The following is a 17,915-nucleotide window of genomic DNA, read 5'->3' on the forward strand; positions in this document are numbered from 1 at the left end:
CCGGCTATGGTCCCCGGCTGGATAGTCAAAGAACATTTTCTCTGAAATGCTGGAGCTGAGAATAATATACCTGGCTGCGATTCATTCTGCCCACTATTTGGGCATAAATCGCCTGACCGGTTTCTTTTAATATGAAACTCCCTAGTGGATAAAAACACAAGAAATAATTCATGATACTGATCTGATATATTAATTACCAGATTTAATTACTACATGTTTTTTTTCAGTTTTGTAATCAGTTTAGACCAATAACTTTTTTTCTTAACACAGGTACCATAGTGATTTACCTGCTACCATGACCCTGATTGAAATCACCATGCTCTCAGGCTTCACACCTAGCACTGAAGATCTAAAAATGGTAGAATGTTTACAGCAGTTCAATTTTGATTTCCAAAATGTTAATTTGCCTGATATTTGTGTTTCATAAGACAAACGTTTGTTCCAGTCTTTCAGTCCGGGACAAGTGTAAGTATAAGGTGCAGTAGAAAAGACAACAGTCTCTATAGGTAACTGTTCTGTCAAGAGAGATTTCAATAGATAAGATGCATGCTAAGAGATTCTAAAGGGTTTTGGCAAGTGCAGAAGATAATTCAGAATGGCACCACCCGGCAACCACTGCCTTATATTCAGCACTAATGTCACCTTTGTCACAATGTGCAGGATGAGTTATTTTTTTTAAACTTAAAACCTTAAAGAAGTTGTCCACTACTTTTTGAGAGTCCCCCAATGTATTAACCCTGTGATTATAAGACGTTTTGTAATTACCTTGCTGGGTCTTTATTGCTTGTGAGTGGTGCTATCCTTGGCTGCTCACATGCATCACGTGATCCCCCGCTGATGTCACGTCAAGTGAGGCGTGACATCAGTGACACGGTCCCCGCGGTGGATGCTGGACTGTGGGCGGGGTTACCCTGCGCGTCACACCCAGAATCCACCGCACGCTTTCCCAATGAATGAGGAGAGGGAAAGCGCGCAGCACTGATGTCATGCCCGGCTGCAGCCGGAATTTGCCGTGACATCAGGGGATGTCAGAGCCGGCTGCAGCCAGGGATCACATGATGCCTGTGAGCACGATGCACAGGCACAGGCAATAAAGACACAGCAAGGTAATTACAAAAAGTCTTATAATCAAAGGGTTAATACGTTGGGGGAATCGTAAAAAGTAGTGGACAACTCCTTTAACATATTATTTTGAATTAAGTATTTCCATCTCACGGATTTGTGGTATATGTACGGTATGTGATATCATACAACTTCCATTTTCAAGATAGATGCAAATCCTAGAGGTGTGATTTGCCATATACAGTGGCATGTATGTGTTTGGGCACCCCTGGTCAAAATTACTGTTATTGTGAACAGTTAAGCAAGTTGAAGATGAAATGATCTCTAAATGGGCTAAAGTTAAAGATGACTCATTTTCCTTGTATTTAGGCAAAAAAAAAATATATATATATATAGTCATTTTTTATATTTAAAAAATTACAAAAAGGAAAATGGGCCGATACAAAAGTTTGGGCACCCTTGGAGATTTGTGTGGTCAGATAATTTTGACCAAGGTTTCAGACCTTATTTAGCTTGTTAGGGTTATGGCTTGTTCACTATCATCGTTAGGAAAGGACAAGTGATGCAAATTTCCCAGCTTTATAAAAACCCAGCCTCCTCTAACCTTGTGCCAAAAGACGGCAGCCATGGGTTCTTCTAAGCATCTGCCTAGCACTCTGAAAATGAAAATGGTGGAGGCCCACAAAGCAAGAGAAGGCTATAAGAAGATAGCAGAGCAGTTTCAAGCTGCCCTTTCCTCAGTTTGAAATGTAGATAATTAAGAAATGGCAGTTAACAGTAACAGTGGAGGTCAAGATAAGGTCTGGAAGACCAAGCAAAATTTCAATGAGATGTCCTTCATGGCAGAGTTGTGAGAAGAAAACCTTTCTTGCATCCTCACCATAAAATTCAGCATCAGAAGTATGCAAAAGAACATCTAAACAAGCCTGATGCATTTTGGAAACAAGTTCTGCGGACCAATGAGGTTTAAATAGAACTCTTTGGCCACATTGATCAAAGGTATGAGTGGAGAAAAAAGGGCATAGAATTTCAGGAAAAGAGCATCTCACCAACCATTAAGCATGGAGGTGGGTCAATCATTCTTTGGGGTTGTGTTACAGCCAATGACACAGGGAACATTTCACTGGTAGAGGGAAGAATGGATTCAATGAAATTTCAACAAATTATTGATGCAAACATAACGCCATCTGTAAAAAAGCTAATGTTGATAAGAGGATGGCTTCTACAAATGGATAATGATCCTAACCACACGTCAAAATCCACAATAGACTATCTCAAAAGGCGCAAACTGAAGGTTTTACAATGGTCCTCACAGTGCCCTGATCTGAAAATCGTTGAAAATCTGGGGCTAGACCTGAATGTAGCATTGAAAAATACACCAAGGAACCAAAGGGTAAAGAGATAAAAACAAGGGTAATGACAAGTGAATGACCAAAGAAAGATGGCACCACAGTAAAGCAAGGCAATTAATAGGTACATGCAATGAAAAAATGCAAGAAGTGTATACAATAAAATGAGAAGAGAGGACATAGACAGATATCTACAAACACCTTTAGGCAACACAATGAATGTGTATAATCTAATTCTGTTGCGCCTGGGAGCAGCCAAAGGCCAGTGTCCTAGTTAAGATACTTACACTGTGTTCCAAATTATTATGCAAATAATATTTTCTCAGATTTTCCCAAATTACCTATATGAATTGCAGTCATTGTAATTTTCCAGTCAAATAACTATTAGAGTACAATTGAAAGGTTTTTGTACAAACTGCCTATGATAACAGTATATTTTTAAAAAAATAAAACACTCAAACTGCACTCAAAATGCATGTTCCAAATTATTATGCACAGCAGAGTTTTCAACCTTTTCATTTTAATAAAGAACCAAAAATTGGTCATTTTTGAAATTATAAGCATTAGCAGGTTATTACAAACTGAAATCAAACAGTTTTCAACTCAAAACTTTATTCTAGGTCAGGGGTCTCAAACTCGGCTGGGTATATGGGCCGCACATGGAAAAAATTTGAATTTGGGGGGCCGCATTCTTTGTTCAATGTGACATTTTTAGTGATACCAATTTTTTTGTATACACCTTTTGAACATTTTTGCCGTGTTTATTTTTTTATGGCTTGGGTCGTTATGGATGTGGCGATAATAAACGTGCACTTTTTTGTGTTTACTTTAGTTTACATATAAAACAGCATTTTTAGTGCCCAATATTTTTTCATGCTTTATTTTATTTTTTATTTTTTTTACAATTTTATTTCCCCCAATTGGCCACATACAGTAATATTGTTTTACAATTAGCATCATATAGTAATAATGGAAAACATCTTGTAGTAATGTTCCCCATCCAAGTCCCCATCTTTTACTAATGTGCCCCATCCAGGTCCCCATCCTGTGGCTATGTGCCCCATCCAGGTCCCCATCCTGTAGCAACGTTCCCCATCCTGGCGCCCATCTTGTACTAATGTGCCTCATCCAGGTCCCCATCTTGGGGCTATGTGCCCCATCCAGGTCCCCATCCTGTGGCAATGTTCCCCATCCAGGTCCCCATCTTGTGGCTCTGGTCCCCATCTTGTGGCTCTGTGCCCCATCCAGGTCCCCATCTTGTGGCTCTGTGCCCCATCCAGGTCCCCATCTTGTGGCTCTGTGCCCCATCCAGGTCCCCATCTTGTGGCTATGTGCCCCATCCAGGTCCCCATCTTGTGGCTATGTGCCCCATCCAGGTCCCCTCTTGTGGCTATGTGCCCCTTCCAGGTCCCCTCTTGTGGCTATGTGCCCCATCCAGGTCCCGATCTTGTGGCTATGTGCCCCATCCAGGTCCCCTCTTGTGGCTATGTGCCCCATCCAGGTCCCCTCTTGTGGCTATGTGCCCCATCCAGGTCCCCATCTTGTGGCTATGTGCCCCATCCAGGTCCCCTCTTGTGGCTATGTGCCCCATCCAGGTCCCCATCCTGTGGCTATGTGCCCCATCCAGGTCCCCTCTTGTGGCTATGTGCCCCCTGTGTTGTTCTTCACACACATAAAATAGAAAAAAAAAAGATGATTCTCACCTGTCCTCCGTTCCCTCGGCGGCCTTCCTGCAGATGTGGCCCGCAGGCACCACAGAGTCCGACCCCTTGACGATCCCGACCTGGTCCAGGAGGAGCCGCCGACAGCAGCGCTGCATTGCCGCACAGAGACTGTCTCCCAGCACTGCATTTCCAATGCCAGCCGCTGGCCAATCAGAGGCCAGCAGCTGACATCTGCATATGGCAATGACGTCATACTCGCTGCGCCGACACGCAGATATCAGCTGCTGGCCTCTGATTGGCCGGCGGCTGGCATTGGAAATGCAGTGCTGGGAAACAGTCTCTGTGTGGCAATTCAGCGCTGCTGTCGGCGGCTCCTCCTGGACCAGGTCGGGATTGTCAAGGGGTCTGTGCCTGCGGGCCGCATAAAGCAGCCTCAGGGGCCGCATGCGGCCCGCGGGCCGCGTGTTTGAGACCCCTGTTCTAGGTGATGTAACATTTGCACATAGGACCCCTTGTTCAAAAGGAGCTTCTGAACTCTCTCATTCATTGAATTTGTCGGGTTTTGGATGGTTTCTGCTTCAATTGTTTTGCATGAGGACAGAATACCCTCCCAGAGCTGTTGCTTAGATGTGAACTGCCTCCCGCCATCATAGACACTCCTTTTGATGATGCTCCAGAGGTTCTCAATGGGGTTGAGGTCAGGGGAGCATGGGGGCCACACCATAAGTTTGTCCCCTTTTATGCCCACAGCAGCCAGAGATGCAGATGTGTTATGTGCAGCATCCTCTGGAGCATCATCAAAAGGAGGGGGTCCTATGTGCAAATGTTACATCACCTAGAATAAAGTTTTGAGTTGAAAACTGTTTGATTTCAGTTTGTAATAACCTGCTAATGCTTATAATTTCAAAAATGACCATTTTTTTGTTCTTTATTAAAATGAAAAGGTTGAAAACTCTGCTCTGCATAATAATTTGGAACATGCATTTTGAGTGCAGTTCGAGTGTTTTATTTTTTTTAAAATATACTGTTATCATAGGCAGTTTGTACAAAAACCTTTCAATTGTACTCTAATAGTTATTTGACTGGAAAATTACAATGACTGCAATTCATATAGGTAATTTGGGAAAATCTGAGAAAATATTATTTGCATAATAATTTGGAAGACAGTGTATATGAAAAAACATCACTCTTGCGGAAGGCATATGTGTGGGTACTAATAGTAAATTACCTTAATCGGATGCTGTGGTGCCACCACCCCAACGAGAGTTTCTTCTTCTGGGGAGTGGCATCACAGTGGTGAGCAGGTGTTAAGTAGTCATGTTGAGTCAATGGGAAGAGGTGTCACACAGAATATTGAAAGTATGTTGCTATGGATTGACACATGTAGCGCCGACGTGTACCAGAAGTTGCCATTGCCGAGGGCGTCATCAGGAGGGGAGTGGCCACAGCAGCTCAAGGTGCCGTCACGTGAGTGGGGCCGAGGTCACGCGGCTATCCCATCACCGAAAGGAGACGCCGTCAGTGGTGCCAAGCAACGGCGCCCCAGCGTGCATGCGCATTGGCAACATGTATCTGGATATAGTGGTAAGGAACTAAGGGTGTCACAATGAAATTCAAATATAGATTTGTAACCCACACACATGTCCGATGCATAGTCACTGAATAGGGTTAAAAAGGAAGGGGGAAGCAGTCATATATGTAACTGTATGGTATTTGCACAATACTAAATATTGAGACAGTGTATTATGATGTATCTAATATCCAAAGGAATCTTCAAGTACCCAGAAACATAAAAATAAACTGCATAAACACAGAGATAATGTCTGCACAGTTTTGAACATGAAAACAAATGGAATACTGTTCATCTCATATTTCATATTCAACTATTAAAGAGTACCAATAGCATGAAATGATCATGTACTTATAGTGTATGCAAAAAGTAATAGATGGTATGAAAATTGTTATGAAAATTGGTGAACAGGTGTCAGATATGACTGAAGTGCAGACGTGTTCAAATATAAAAGGAACAAGTATAGGGGGTTGTATAGTTGCTAAGTGAGCCATAGGTATTAGTATAGGCACTAGTGTTGAGCGAGCACTAAAATGCTCGGGTGCTCGAAGCTCGGGCCGAGCTCACCGTGATACTCGGGTGCTCGACCCGAGCAACGAGCCCAATGTTAGTCTATGGGAGACCCGAGCATTTTTGCGGCGGCACCCCCGGCAGTCTGTAGAAAGCCTAAAAAGTGCCCAAAACGATAGTGACAGTGCTCAAAAGACATGGGGACAGCATGGGCATCGCCCCAGGAAGCATTTCTGTCCCCTAGGTCACTGCTGACAACAACGTGGTCAGAGGTATTAAGCCACTTTAACGGGCTCACAATAAAACGTTCAAAAACGAAACTGAAACGGCTTTCTTGTGAAATATGTTAAGGAACATCCTTTCCAGGGTAAAGACTTGTGTATAAGGTAAAATAAATAACCAAAAACAAAAATACTCCTCCTCACCTTGGGCTATGTTCACAAGTAGCATTTTTTATGCGTTTTTGCACTTTTGTATTGCTTTCAACCGTGACAAATGCATTCACCGGGAAATGTCATTTTAACATTTTACAATCTTATCTGGCCATGTGCTGTGTGACACATGCATACAGTGCTGAAAAGACATGGGAACAGCATGGGGAAGACCCCTGGAAGCATCTCTGACACCCAGGTCACTGCCTAAAAGTGTGCCCATCAGAAGTGATCCTTTCCGCATCAGAAGATGCAGACTTGCAACTATCCCCGTGCAAGTCCTTGTCCCAGGGCAGTGTTCAATTGTACCTCCCCCATTCCTTGCAATGCAAGCGCAAGTATGCAGCCTGCCACCCACCCACCCCCAGGCTGCAATACCATACTGCTAGCTTGCTTGCACTTGAAATGGGGCCTTTTAGTTTGGAGGAGGCCGAAGCTGGCCACTACCTCCTGGCTGCTTCGGCAGCGAGGTATCCATACTCAGTCCCCAGCCGCCCGGCGGCCGGGTGTCCACGCTCGGTCCCCAGCCGCCAGGGGGCGGCCGGGTGTCCATACTCGGTCCCCAGCCGCCAGGGGGCGGCCGGGTGTCCATACTCGGTCCCCAGCCGCCCCGCGGCCGGGTGTCCACACACGGTCCCCAGCCGCCTGGGGGCGGCCGGGTGTCCATAAACGGTCCCCAGCCGCCCCAATTTCTCCTTGAAACTTCCCCCACACTTTTCTTAGCCTGGCCTGCTTTAGGGCAGCATTGGATGAGCCCACCAGAGAACCAGACTCCTCCCGTGGGCCCTGGCTTCTCCATGAGGGGAGTTGAGAGTGCCAAGATGAGGAGCATGATGATGATGATAGAAGTTAGTGTCTGCTTTGTTTTCTTGGAATGCAAGCGCATGTATGTAGCAGCGGCTAGGCCTGAGGTGGTCAGCTTTTTGACGCATATCCTACCTCCTCCGAGGATTGCTGGATGTTTTCCTGCTACTATCCCAGTTCTATGACTCCCGTTAAAACAAGGCTTCAGGTGATGAATGATGGATGAGGTGGTGGCAAAGAAGAAAGAGCAGGAGGAACAGGAACCATTCACATCAATATCAGGCCAGTCAACCACACATGTCTTGTAGGATATGTTTCTGTACCAAAAGGAGCGGTTCAGCTACACAGTTAAAGGGCATGCAGTGAGTGCAATGCCTAACAAAAATTTAAATTTCTAAGCACTCCAATGCCCCTTGGAAGTGACATGGAGGTCAGAGGGCCTTAACTAAACCGGTTTTTCCATTTATAGCAACTGGGTCTCCTGTGCACTGTTGGCCTAAGCAGTGAATGGAAGGCTTTCCAAAAATTATGAGGAACTGCAATGCCCCTTGAAACAGACGTGGATTACAGCATACTAAAAACCTTCTACCCATTATCGGGGAGTGGGTCTCCCTTAGTGTTCGCCTATGCATTGAAAAGCAAAAGCTGACTAAAATTAGGAGGAAATGCAATGCCCGTTGGAAGAATGGTGGAGGTCGCAGTGGAATAAAAAGACAATATCAATGCCCCTTGGAAAAGTGGTGGAGGTCGCAGTAACTTAACAAGACGGTTTTAATGCCCCTTGGAAGAATGGTGGAGGTCGCAGTAGCTTAACAAGACGGTTTTAATGCCCCTGGGGAAAGTGGTGGAGGTCGCAGTAGCTTAACAAGACGGTTTTAATGCCTCTTGGAAGAGACATGGAGGTTGCAGTAGCTTAACAAGACAGTTTTAGTGCCCCTTGGAAGAGACGTGAAGGTCGCAGTGGAATAAAAAGACAATATCAATGCCCCTGGGAAAAGTGGTGGAGGTCGCAGTAGCTTAACAAAACGGTTTTAATGCCCCTTGGAAGAATGGTGGAGGTCGCAGTGGAATAAAAAGACAATATCAATGCCCCTGGGAAAAGTGGTGGAGGTCGCAGTAGCTTAACAAGACGGTTTTAATGCCCCTCGGAAGAGACGTGGAGGTCGCAGTGGAATAAAAAGACAATATCAATGCCCCTGGGAAAAGTGGTAGAGGTCGCAGTAGCTTAACAAGACAGTTTTAATGCACTTTGGAAGAGACGTGGAGGTCGCAGAAGCTTAACAAGACGGTTTTAATGCCCATTGGAAGAGACGTGGAGGTTGCAGTAGCTTAACAAGACGGTTTTAATGCCCCTTGGAAGAATGGTGGAGGTCGCAGTAGCTTAACAAGATGGTTTTAATGCCCCTTGGAAGAGACGTGGAGGTTGCAGTAGCTTAGCAAGATGATTTAAATGCCCCTTGGAAGACCCATGCAGTACAGCATCTTAAAAACATTATTCCCATTATTGGGGAGTGGGTCTCCCATAGTCTTTGCCTATGTCTTCCAAGCAAAAGCTGCCAAAAATTAGAACGGAGGAACTTGCAATGCTGGCAACACGGACCAAGGTCACCCTAGTGGTATAGTGGTGGTGGAGGCTGAGGATAAGGAGAAGAGCAAAATACAGCTGAAATGAGGAAGCATATACCCATGTGTGGGTGTAAAGCGGTGCATGGGAATACACCTCCCGAAATAACACAGTGGATTTGACTTTGTTACTCTGCTGTCATTTGGTGGTGATGAGAAGTCTGGCCCAATCCAGCCCTTGTTCATTTTGATAAGGGTCAGCTTGTCAGCATTGTCAGTTGACAGGCGAGTGCGCTTATCTGTTATAATTCCCCCAGCTGCACTAAAAACACGCTCCGATAACACACTAGCGGCAGGTCAGGCCAGGACCTCCAAGGCGTACAGAGCGAGTTCATTCCAAGTGTCCAGCTTGGATACCCAATAATTAAAAGGCACAGAGGAATCACAGAGGACGCTGGTATGGTCGGCAAGGTACTCCCTCACCATCTTTTGAAACTTTCCACTCCTTGTGAGAGTACCCTGCGCCTCAGGGCCTGTAAGCTGGGCGGGTCTCAGAAAACTGTCCCAGAACGTTGACAGTGTTCTCCTTCCTCTGCTGGACTGGAGTTGCGTCTCTCTCGCCTGTACGCCTTGGTTGGGCAACGAACTGTGACCTCTGCCGCTAGCGTGTTCAGATGGGAATTTTTTTAACAGTTCTGCAGCAAGGGCCTTCTGGTACTGCCCCATTTTTGTAGGCTCTCCACCTCAGGAATAAGAGAGTGAAAGTTCTCCTTGTAGCGGGGGTCTAAAAGTGTCACCAACCAGTAATGACTGTCACCCAACATTTTGACAACGCGAGGGTCACGGTTAAGGCAGCGTAACATAAAGTCAGCCATGCGTGCCAGACTGGTAACGGGCCAGACTTCCGTGTCCTCACCAAGATGACGACTGACCATGCTCTCCTCCTCCTCCTCCTCCTCCTCTCCCCTGTCCTCAGCCCACCCACACTGAACCGGCGGTATGACAGTTGTACAGGTACTACCTTCTACAGCGCATGATACCAGCTCCTTGTAACGGGTCTGGGAGGCGGAACCTCTGAGCAACTTATACAAGGGGGCAGTCCTTGTAAGGAAGCGGGTGGCGACCAGGGAAGACAGGCAGGCGGTCACAGCAGGTGACCGGGACAGTCTCTGGGCAAACGGGCAGGAGGTCACGGCAAGTGACCGGGACAGTCTCTGGGTAAACGGGCAGGAGGTCACAGCAAGTGACCGGGACAGTCTCTGGGTAAACGGGCAGGAGGTCACAGCAAGTGACCGGGACAGTCTCTGGGTAAACGGGCAGGAGGTCACGGCAAGTGACCGGGGCAGTCTCTGGGTAAACGGGCAGGAGGTCACGGCAAGTGACCGGGGCAGTCTCTGGGTCAACGGGCAGGAGGTCACGGCAAGTGACCGGGGCAGTCTCTGGGTCAACGGGCAGGTACGACCTGTGACGGCTGAGCCTCCAGGTAGGCTAACAGGCAGGTAGCAGATGAGCGCTCCCAGGTGAGCGGGCAAGAGTCTCTGGACTGGCAGGTGGTCACAGCACGTGACGGCGGAGCCTCTAGGTAGGCTAACAGGCAGGTAGCAGATGAGCGCTCCCAAGTGAGCGGGCAAGAGTCTCTGTCCTGGCAGGTGGTCACAGCACGTGACGGTGGAGCCTCTAGGTAGGCTAACAGGCAGGTAGCAGATGAGCGCTCCCAGGTGAGCGGGCAAGAGTCTCTGGACTGGCAGGTGGTCACAGCACGTGACGGCGGAGCCTCTAGGTAGGCTAACAGGCAGGTAGCAGATGAGCGCTCCCAGGTGAGCGGGCAAGAGTCTCTGGACTGGCAGGTGGTCACAGCACGTGACGGCGGAGCCTCCAGGTAGGCTATCAGGCAGGTAGCAGGTGAGCGCTCCCAGGTGAGCGGGCAAGCTGGTCCATAGACAGACTGACAGGTGTCGGAAGGCAGACCGTCGGACCTCAGGCTAGCAAGCAGGAAAGCGGATGACAGGCAGGAATCAGGCAGCAAACTGGCAGGAGACTGGCAGGTAACTGGCAGGTAACTGGCAACGGGACCTGAGGGCTGAAGCAGAGTAGTGAACAGTGCAACAACATTGCTCGGGCACCTCCATTTTGGAGGAGGTGCCTTATATATGGAGGGATCCTCCGGCCATTGGCCGGGGACTCCTTAGGGCGACGCGCGCGGCCCCTTTAAGAGAGGGGGAGCGCGCGCGCCCTAAGCACAGTGACCGGGGGAGAGCGGGCGCTGCAGGCAGAGCGGGAGGAAGCCGCCGGGCACGGAGCAGAGAGGTGAGGGGAACAGCGTCCCTGCCTTGCAGGAGGCAGGGACGACGACGCTACAGTACCCCCCCCTTTAGGCCCCCCCTTTTTTAGGCCAGACAGAAATTTAGCAAGGATGAGAGGGGCATGGATGTTCTCCCGGGGCTCCCATGTTCTCTCCTCAGGACCAAACCCCATCCAATCCACTAGAAAAAAGGTCTTTCCCCTTACCCTTTTGGTGGCCAGAATGTTCTCTACCTCAAACTCGTCTTCAGCAGAAACCGGAGCAGGAGGCGTACCTGTAGACTTGGAAAAGGAGTTAAGTACCACGGGTTTGAGAAGAGATACATGGAAGGATTTAGGGATCCGTAAGTTGGCCGGGAGTTTCAATTTATAGTCCACCGGGTTGATCTGTTTGATAACCTCCAGTGGGCCGATGAACCGAGGCCCTAACCTATAGGAAGGAATCTTGAGCCGGACATATTTGGATGAGAGCCAGACTTTATCTTCGGGACGAAACTGTGGGGAATCCAGGCGTTTTTTGTCGGCGTGTCTCTTCATCCGCTCGGATGACTGAAGGAGTGTGGATCGGGTGCTCTCCCAAATGGAGGAAAATTTGCTAACGAGAGATTCCGCGGCCGGGTTGTCCACAGAGGTGGAGACAGGAAAAGTGATCCGAGGATGCTGACCGAAGACTACAAAAAACGGGGATTTAGAAGAAGATTCGCTCTCGTGATTGTTGTAAGAGAACTCGGCCCATGGTAGGAGATCCACCCAGTCTGAATGGTGGGCATTAACGAAGTGCCGGAGGTAACTGGTCAAATTCTGATTGATCCGCTCCACTTGACCATTGGACTGTGGGTGGTAAGCGGAGGAGAAGTCCAGGCTGATGTCGAGCAGTTTACATGTGGCTCTCCAGAAGCGTGAGGTGAACTGAACCCCACGATCCGACACGATGTGGAGAGGCAGACCATGGAGACGGAAGATGTGGCGGATAAAGTCCTTAGCTAGCTCGGGAGCAGACGGGAGGCCTGGCAGGGGAATAAAATGAGCCATTTTGAAAAAGCGGTCAGCGACCACCCAAATGACCGTACAACCGGCAGAGATCTGTTATGAAGTCCATAGCTATATGTTGCCACGGGGCAGCAGGCACAGGCAGAGGAAGAAGGCGGCCGGCAGGCAGGTGTCTCGGAACTTTGTTGCGGGCGCAGGACACACAGGCAGAAACAAAGTCAATTACATCCTTGTGCAGGGTAGGCCACCAGTAGTGCCGGGTAATAAGCTGGAGGGTCTTTTTCTGACCGGCGTGCCCAGCTAGCTTAGACGAGTGACCCCAGTGTAGAATCTTCTCCCGATCGGACTCCGTTACGAATGTCTTACCGGGAGGGAGACGATTTAGGCCCACGGGGGCTACCTGCATTACTCTGGCGGGATCGATGATGTGTTTAGGCTCCTCCTCAAGATCAGACACCAGAAAGGATCGGGACAGGGCGTCAGCTTTGATGTTTTTGTCAGCCGGACAAAAATGAAGAATGAAATCAAAGCGGGCAAAAAACAAAGACCACCGGGCTTGGCGCGGGTTAAGTCTCTGGGCGCTCTGGAGATATGCCAAGTTCTTGTGGTCAGTGTAAATTATTACCGGGTGGAGAGCCCCCTCGAGCAGGTAACGCCACTCCTCCAGTGCCATCTTAATGGCCAACAATTCTCGGTCTCCTATAGAATAATTACGCTCAGAAGAGGAGAAAAGTTTGGAGAAAAAGCCGCAGGTTACCTTTCTTCCGGAAGAAGATTTTTGGGTAAGTACCGCCCCAGCTCCGGAGGAGGATGCGTCAACTTCTAGGAAGAATTGTTTGTTGCCGTCCGGACGATGCAGCACCGAGGCGGAGAGGAAGGCCTGTTTTAAGGAAAGAAATGCCTCCTCTGCTTCCGGCGGCCATTCTCTGGGGTTCGTACCTTTACGGGTGAGAGCAGAGATAGGGGCGGTCCGGGAAGAGAAGTGCGGTATGAACAGGCGGTAATAGTTGGCGAAGCCCAGGAACCCCTGAATAGCCTTCAACCCCTCTGGTCGGGGCCACTTCTGGATGGCAGACAGTTTCTCAGGATCCATTTGTAGACCAGTCTGAGAGATTATGTAGCCCAGAAATGGAAGAGAGGTCAGTTCAAAGATGCACTTCTCATATTTAGCGTAGAGGTGGTTCTGCCTGAGCCTGAGCAGGACCTGACGAACGTCCCTCCGGTGAGTAGGAAGATCCGGAGAGAAGACCAAGATATCGTCCAGGAACACCACCACGCAGGAGTAGAGAAGATCACGGAAGATGTCATTGATCAACTCTTGAAAGACGGCAGGAGCGTTACAGAGACCGAAGGGCATCACAAGGTACTCATAGTGGCCGTCCCGGGTATTGAATGCCGTCTTCCACTCATCCCCCTGACGGATACGGACCAGGTTATATGCCCCACGGAGATCCAGTTTGGTGAAGATTCTAGCCCCCCTCAGACGGTCAAATAATTCAGGAATAAGCGGAAGGGGGTATTTATTCTTCACAGTAATCTGGTTTAGGCCTCTATAGTCTATACATGGACGGAGTGAGCCGTCCTTCTTTTTGACAAAGAAGAAGCCTGCTCCCGCCGGGGAGGTAGATTTCCGGATAAATCCCCGGGCCAAGTTCTCCTCAATATATTCAGACATGGACCGGGTTTCAGCAGCGGATAAAGGGTAGATTCACCCACGGGGAGGTGTAGAGCCGGGCATCAGGTCGATTAGGCAGTCGTATGGTCTATGAGGAGGTAAAGTCTCTGCCTCTTTTTTATCGAAGACATCCGCATAAGACCAATAGGGAACCGGAAGACCGGGCAGATTGGCTGGGGTAGGAGAAGGACGGGCAGGATGAACGGGAACTAGACAAGTCTTATGGCAGTCCTGTCCCCAGCGAAGGACCTCTCCGGTCTGCCAGTCAAGCACGGGTGCATGTTTCTGGAGCCAAGGCAGGCCAAGCAATAGTGCGTGAGAGAGTCCAGGCAGAACATGAAAGGAGATGCTCTCGGAATGCAGCATTCCCACCTGTAGAGTCAGAGATTCGGTGATGAGTTGGATGGGATGTGGTAAGAGGCCCCCATCCACGGCGGCGACAGATATAGGTACGGCCAGAGGTTTGGTGGGAATGTGGTATTTTTCTACCAGGGATTGAGAGATGAGATTTCCAGCAGCTCCAGAGTCAAGTTGAACCAGTTCAAAATAGCGGTTCTCTCCGTAGAGGATAGAAACAGACAGCATCAGGGATGGAGAGGGTTTACTTTTGTCTAGGGCGACCTCTCTGAGCGATCCTAGACACAGGCTTTTCCCGACCTCTCAGGGCAGGAACGGATCCGGTGCTCCTTACTGCCACAGTAGAAACAGCTCCCCTCGGCACGACGTAAGTCTTGACGGGTCTTGACCATCTTGGTCTGGTCGACCTGCATAGGCTCAGGTGAGTGTGCCTGGGGAGTAACAGGGGGAGTGACGGGTCTCTGGAAGGTAGGGACCAGACGTGGAATCCTCCTCTCACGGGTGACCTCCCTAGCGCGCTCCTGGAACCGGATGTCAATCCGGGTGGCAAGTGTAATCAAATCGTCGAGAGTGGTAGGAATGTCCCGACCGGCGAGTTCATCTTTAATACGGCCGGACAGACCCTCCCAGAAGACGGACACCAGGGCGTCGTTATCCCAGGCCAGCTCCGAAGCTAGGGTACGGAACCGTATGGCATATTGGCCCACGGTGAGACTCCCTTGACGGAGGCGTAGCAGAGATGAGGCGGATGAGGTCTTCCGTCCGGGTTCGTCGAAGACCTTCCGGAAAGCCGTGAGAAAGGCTGGCAGGTCGGACACCAAAGGGTCTCCTCTCTCCCATAGAGGATTTAGCCAAGCCAGTGCCTCTCCCGTGAGATGGGACATGATGAAGGCTACTTTGGCCCGGTCGGAATTAAACTGGTGGGACTGGTGTTCAAAGTGCAGGGTGCACTGGTTAATGAAGCCCCGAGCTTGAGCGGAGTCGCCTCCGAAGCGAGGAGGTGCAGAAAGCCGGATTCCAGAGCAGGATACTATGGTATTGGTGGGCAGCGGAGCAGCCGGGCTGCGAGTCATGACACTAGCGGTGGTTGCTGGTGGGGCAGTCAAAGTGTCCAGGCGAGTATTGACATTCCGCAGGTGACCCAGGATGGACTCCTGTTGGGACCTCTGTCGGGACAGTTCATGACAAAGGTCCGAGAGCGAGGGAGCTTGGGTGCCACCGGGTTCCATGGCCCGAGCAAACTGTAACGGGTCTGGGAGGCGGAACCTCTGAGCAACTTATACAAGGGGGCAGTCCTTGTAAGGAAGCGGGTGGCGACCAGGGAAGACAGGCAGGCGGTCACAGCAGGTGACCGGGACAGTCTCTTGGCAAACGGGCAGTAGGTCACAGCAAGTGACCGGGACAGTCTCTGGGTAAACGGGCAGGAGGTCACAGCAAGTGACCGGGACAGTCTCTGGGTAAACGGGCAGGAGGTCACAGCAAGTGACCGGGACAGTCTCTGGGTAAACGGGCAGGAGGTCACGGCAAGTGACCGGGGCAGTCTCTGGGTAAACGGGCAGGAGGTCACGGCAAGTGACCGGGGCAGTCTCTGGGTCAATGGGCAGGAGGTCACGGCAAGTGACCGGGGCAGTCTCTGGGTCAACGGGCAGGTACGACCTGTGATGGCTGAGCCTCCAGGTAGGCTAACAGGCAGATAGCAGATGAGCGCTCCCAGGTGAGCGGGCAAGAGTCTCTGGACTGGCAGGTGGTCACAGCACGTGACGGCGGAGCCTCTAGGTAGGCTAACAGGCAGGTAGCAGATGAGCGCTCCAAGGTGAGCGGGCAAGAGTCTCTGGACTGGCAGGTGGTCACAGCACGTGACGGCGGAGCCTCTAGGTAGGCTAACAGGCAGGTAGCAGATGAGCGCTCCCAGGTGAGCGGGCAAGAGTCTCTGGACTGGCAGGTGGTCACAGCACGTGACGGCGGAGCCTCCAGGTAGGCTATCAGGCAGGTAGCAGGTGAGCGCTCCCAGGTGAGCGGGCAAGCTGGTCCATAGACAGACTGACGGGTGTCGGAAGGCAGACCGTCGGACCTCAGGCTAGCAAGCAGGAAAGCGGATGACAGGCAGGAATCAGGCAGCAAACTGGCAGGAGACTGGCAGGAGACTGGCAGGTAACTGGCAGGTAACTGGCAATGGGACCTGAGGGCTGAAGCAGAGTAGTGAACAGTGCAACAACATTGCTCGGGCACCTCCATTTTGGAGGAGGTGCCTTATATATGGAGGGATCCTCCGGCCATTCGCCGGGGACTCCTTAGGGCGACGCGCGCGGCCCCTTTAAGAGAGGGGGAGCGCGCGCCCTAAGCACAGTGACCGGGGGAGAACGGGCGCTGCAGGCAGAGTGGGAGGAAGCCGCCGGGCACGGAGCAGAGAGGTGAGGGGAACAGCGTCCCTGCCTAGCAGGAGGCAGGGACGCCGACGCTACACTCCTGTTCTTCCTCCTCCTCCTCTTCTACCTCATTGTCCCCTAATGCACGTTGGAATGAGATGAGGCTGGGCTGTGTGTAATCGTCCGCTACGGATTCTTGATCCATCTCATCATACTCTGGCTGCAATGCCTCCTCTTTAATTCTCTGCAGAGAGAATTGCAAAAGACAGACAAGTGGGATGCTGACTCTAATGATGGCGTCATCGCCACTCACCATCTTGGTGGACTCCTCAAAGTTGGTCAGGATGGTACATATGTCAGACATCCAGGTCCACTCCTGAGGTCTTATGTGTGGAGTCTGACCTGAATATCGATGGCCTTGTTGCAGCTGGTACTCCACAACTGCTCTCTTCTGCTCACAAATCCTTTGCAACATGTGGAGGGTAGAGTTCCAATGTGTGGGGACATCACACACCATTCGGTGTGCCGGAAGCTGCAAACGCTGCTGCAACACAGCAAGGGCGACGGAAGCTGTAGCTGACTTGCGAAAATGAGCTGACAGGCGGCATACTTTGACGAGCATATCTGGCAACTCGGGGTACGATTTAAGAACCCGCTGAACCACGAGGTTAAGCACATGAGCCAGGTATGGTACATGTGTGATCTCGCCTCGCCTCAGAGCTGCCACCAAGTTATGGCCATTGTCACACACGACCATGCCTGGATGTAGGTTCAGCGGTCTCAGCCACAGATCTGCCTGCTCTTTCACAGCTGTCCACAACTCACAAGCAATGTGAAGTTTATCACCTAAGCTTATGAGTTTCAGCACAACCTGTTGCCGCTTGGCTGAGGCAGTTTTGCAGTGCTTCCAGCTTGTAACTGATGTGGTGATATCTGAGATGGAGGCTGAACATGAGGAGGAGGATGATGCGCAGGAGCTGTATACTGTGGGGGCAACTCTGACTGACATAGGGCCCGCAATCCTCAGTATGGGGAGGATGTGTTCCGTCCCAAAGTCCGACTGGGTCCCGGCTTCCACTATGTTTAGCCAGTGTGCCGTCAGGGAGATGTACCGTCCCTGGCCACAAGCACTTGTTCACATGTCCGTTGTCAGGTGGACTCTCCCAGTAACTGCGTTGTTGAGGGCACGGCAGATGTTTTGGGACACGTGCTTGTGTAGTGCGGGGATGGCACACCGGGCAAAATAGTGTTGGCTGGGGACAGAGTACCGAGG

The 17,915-nt window shown here is 50.3% G+C and overlaps 1 protein-coding gene across 2 annotated transcripts in view; it reads left to right on the forward strand.

Moving 5' to 3' along the window:
• LOC141153639 (venom factor-like) overlaps positions 1 to 17,915 on the forward strand; it is a 302,324-nt gene that overhangs the window by 188,290 nt on the left and 96,119 nt on the right. For both annotated transcript variants that reach the window (XM_073638632.1, XM_073638641.1), the window contains one exon: positions 271 to 358. In XM_073638632.1, the coding sequence (XP_073494733.1) occupies positions 271 to 358 (88 nt within the window). The remainder of the gene's footprint in view (positions 1 to 270; positions 359 to 17,915) is intronic.

Source organism: Phyllobates terribilis, unplaced genomic scaffold, assembly GCF_046119375.1.
Source record: "Phyllobates terribilis strain yellow unplaced genomic scaffold, ASM4611937v1 Scaffold_1__5_contigs__length_1240528914, whole genome shotgun sequence".
Taxonomy (NCBI): Eukaryota; Metazoa; Chordata; class Amphibia; order Anura; family Dendrobatidae; genus Phyllobates; species Phyllobates terribilis.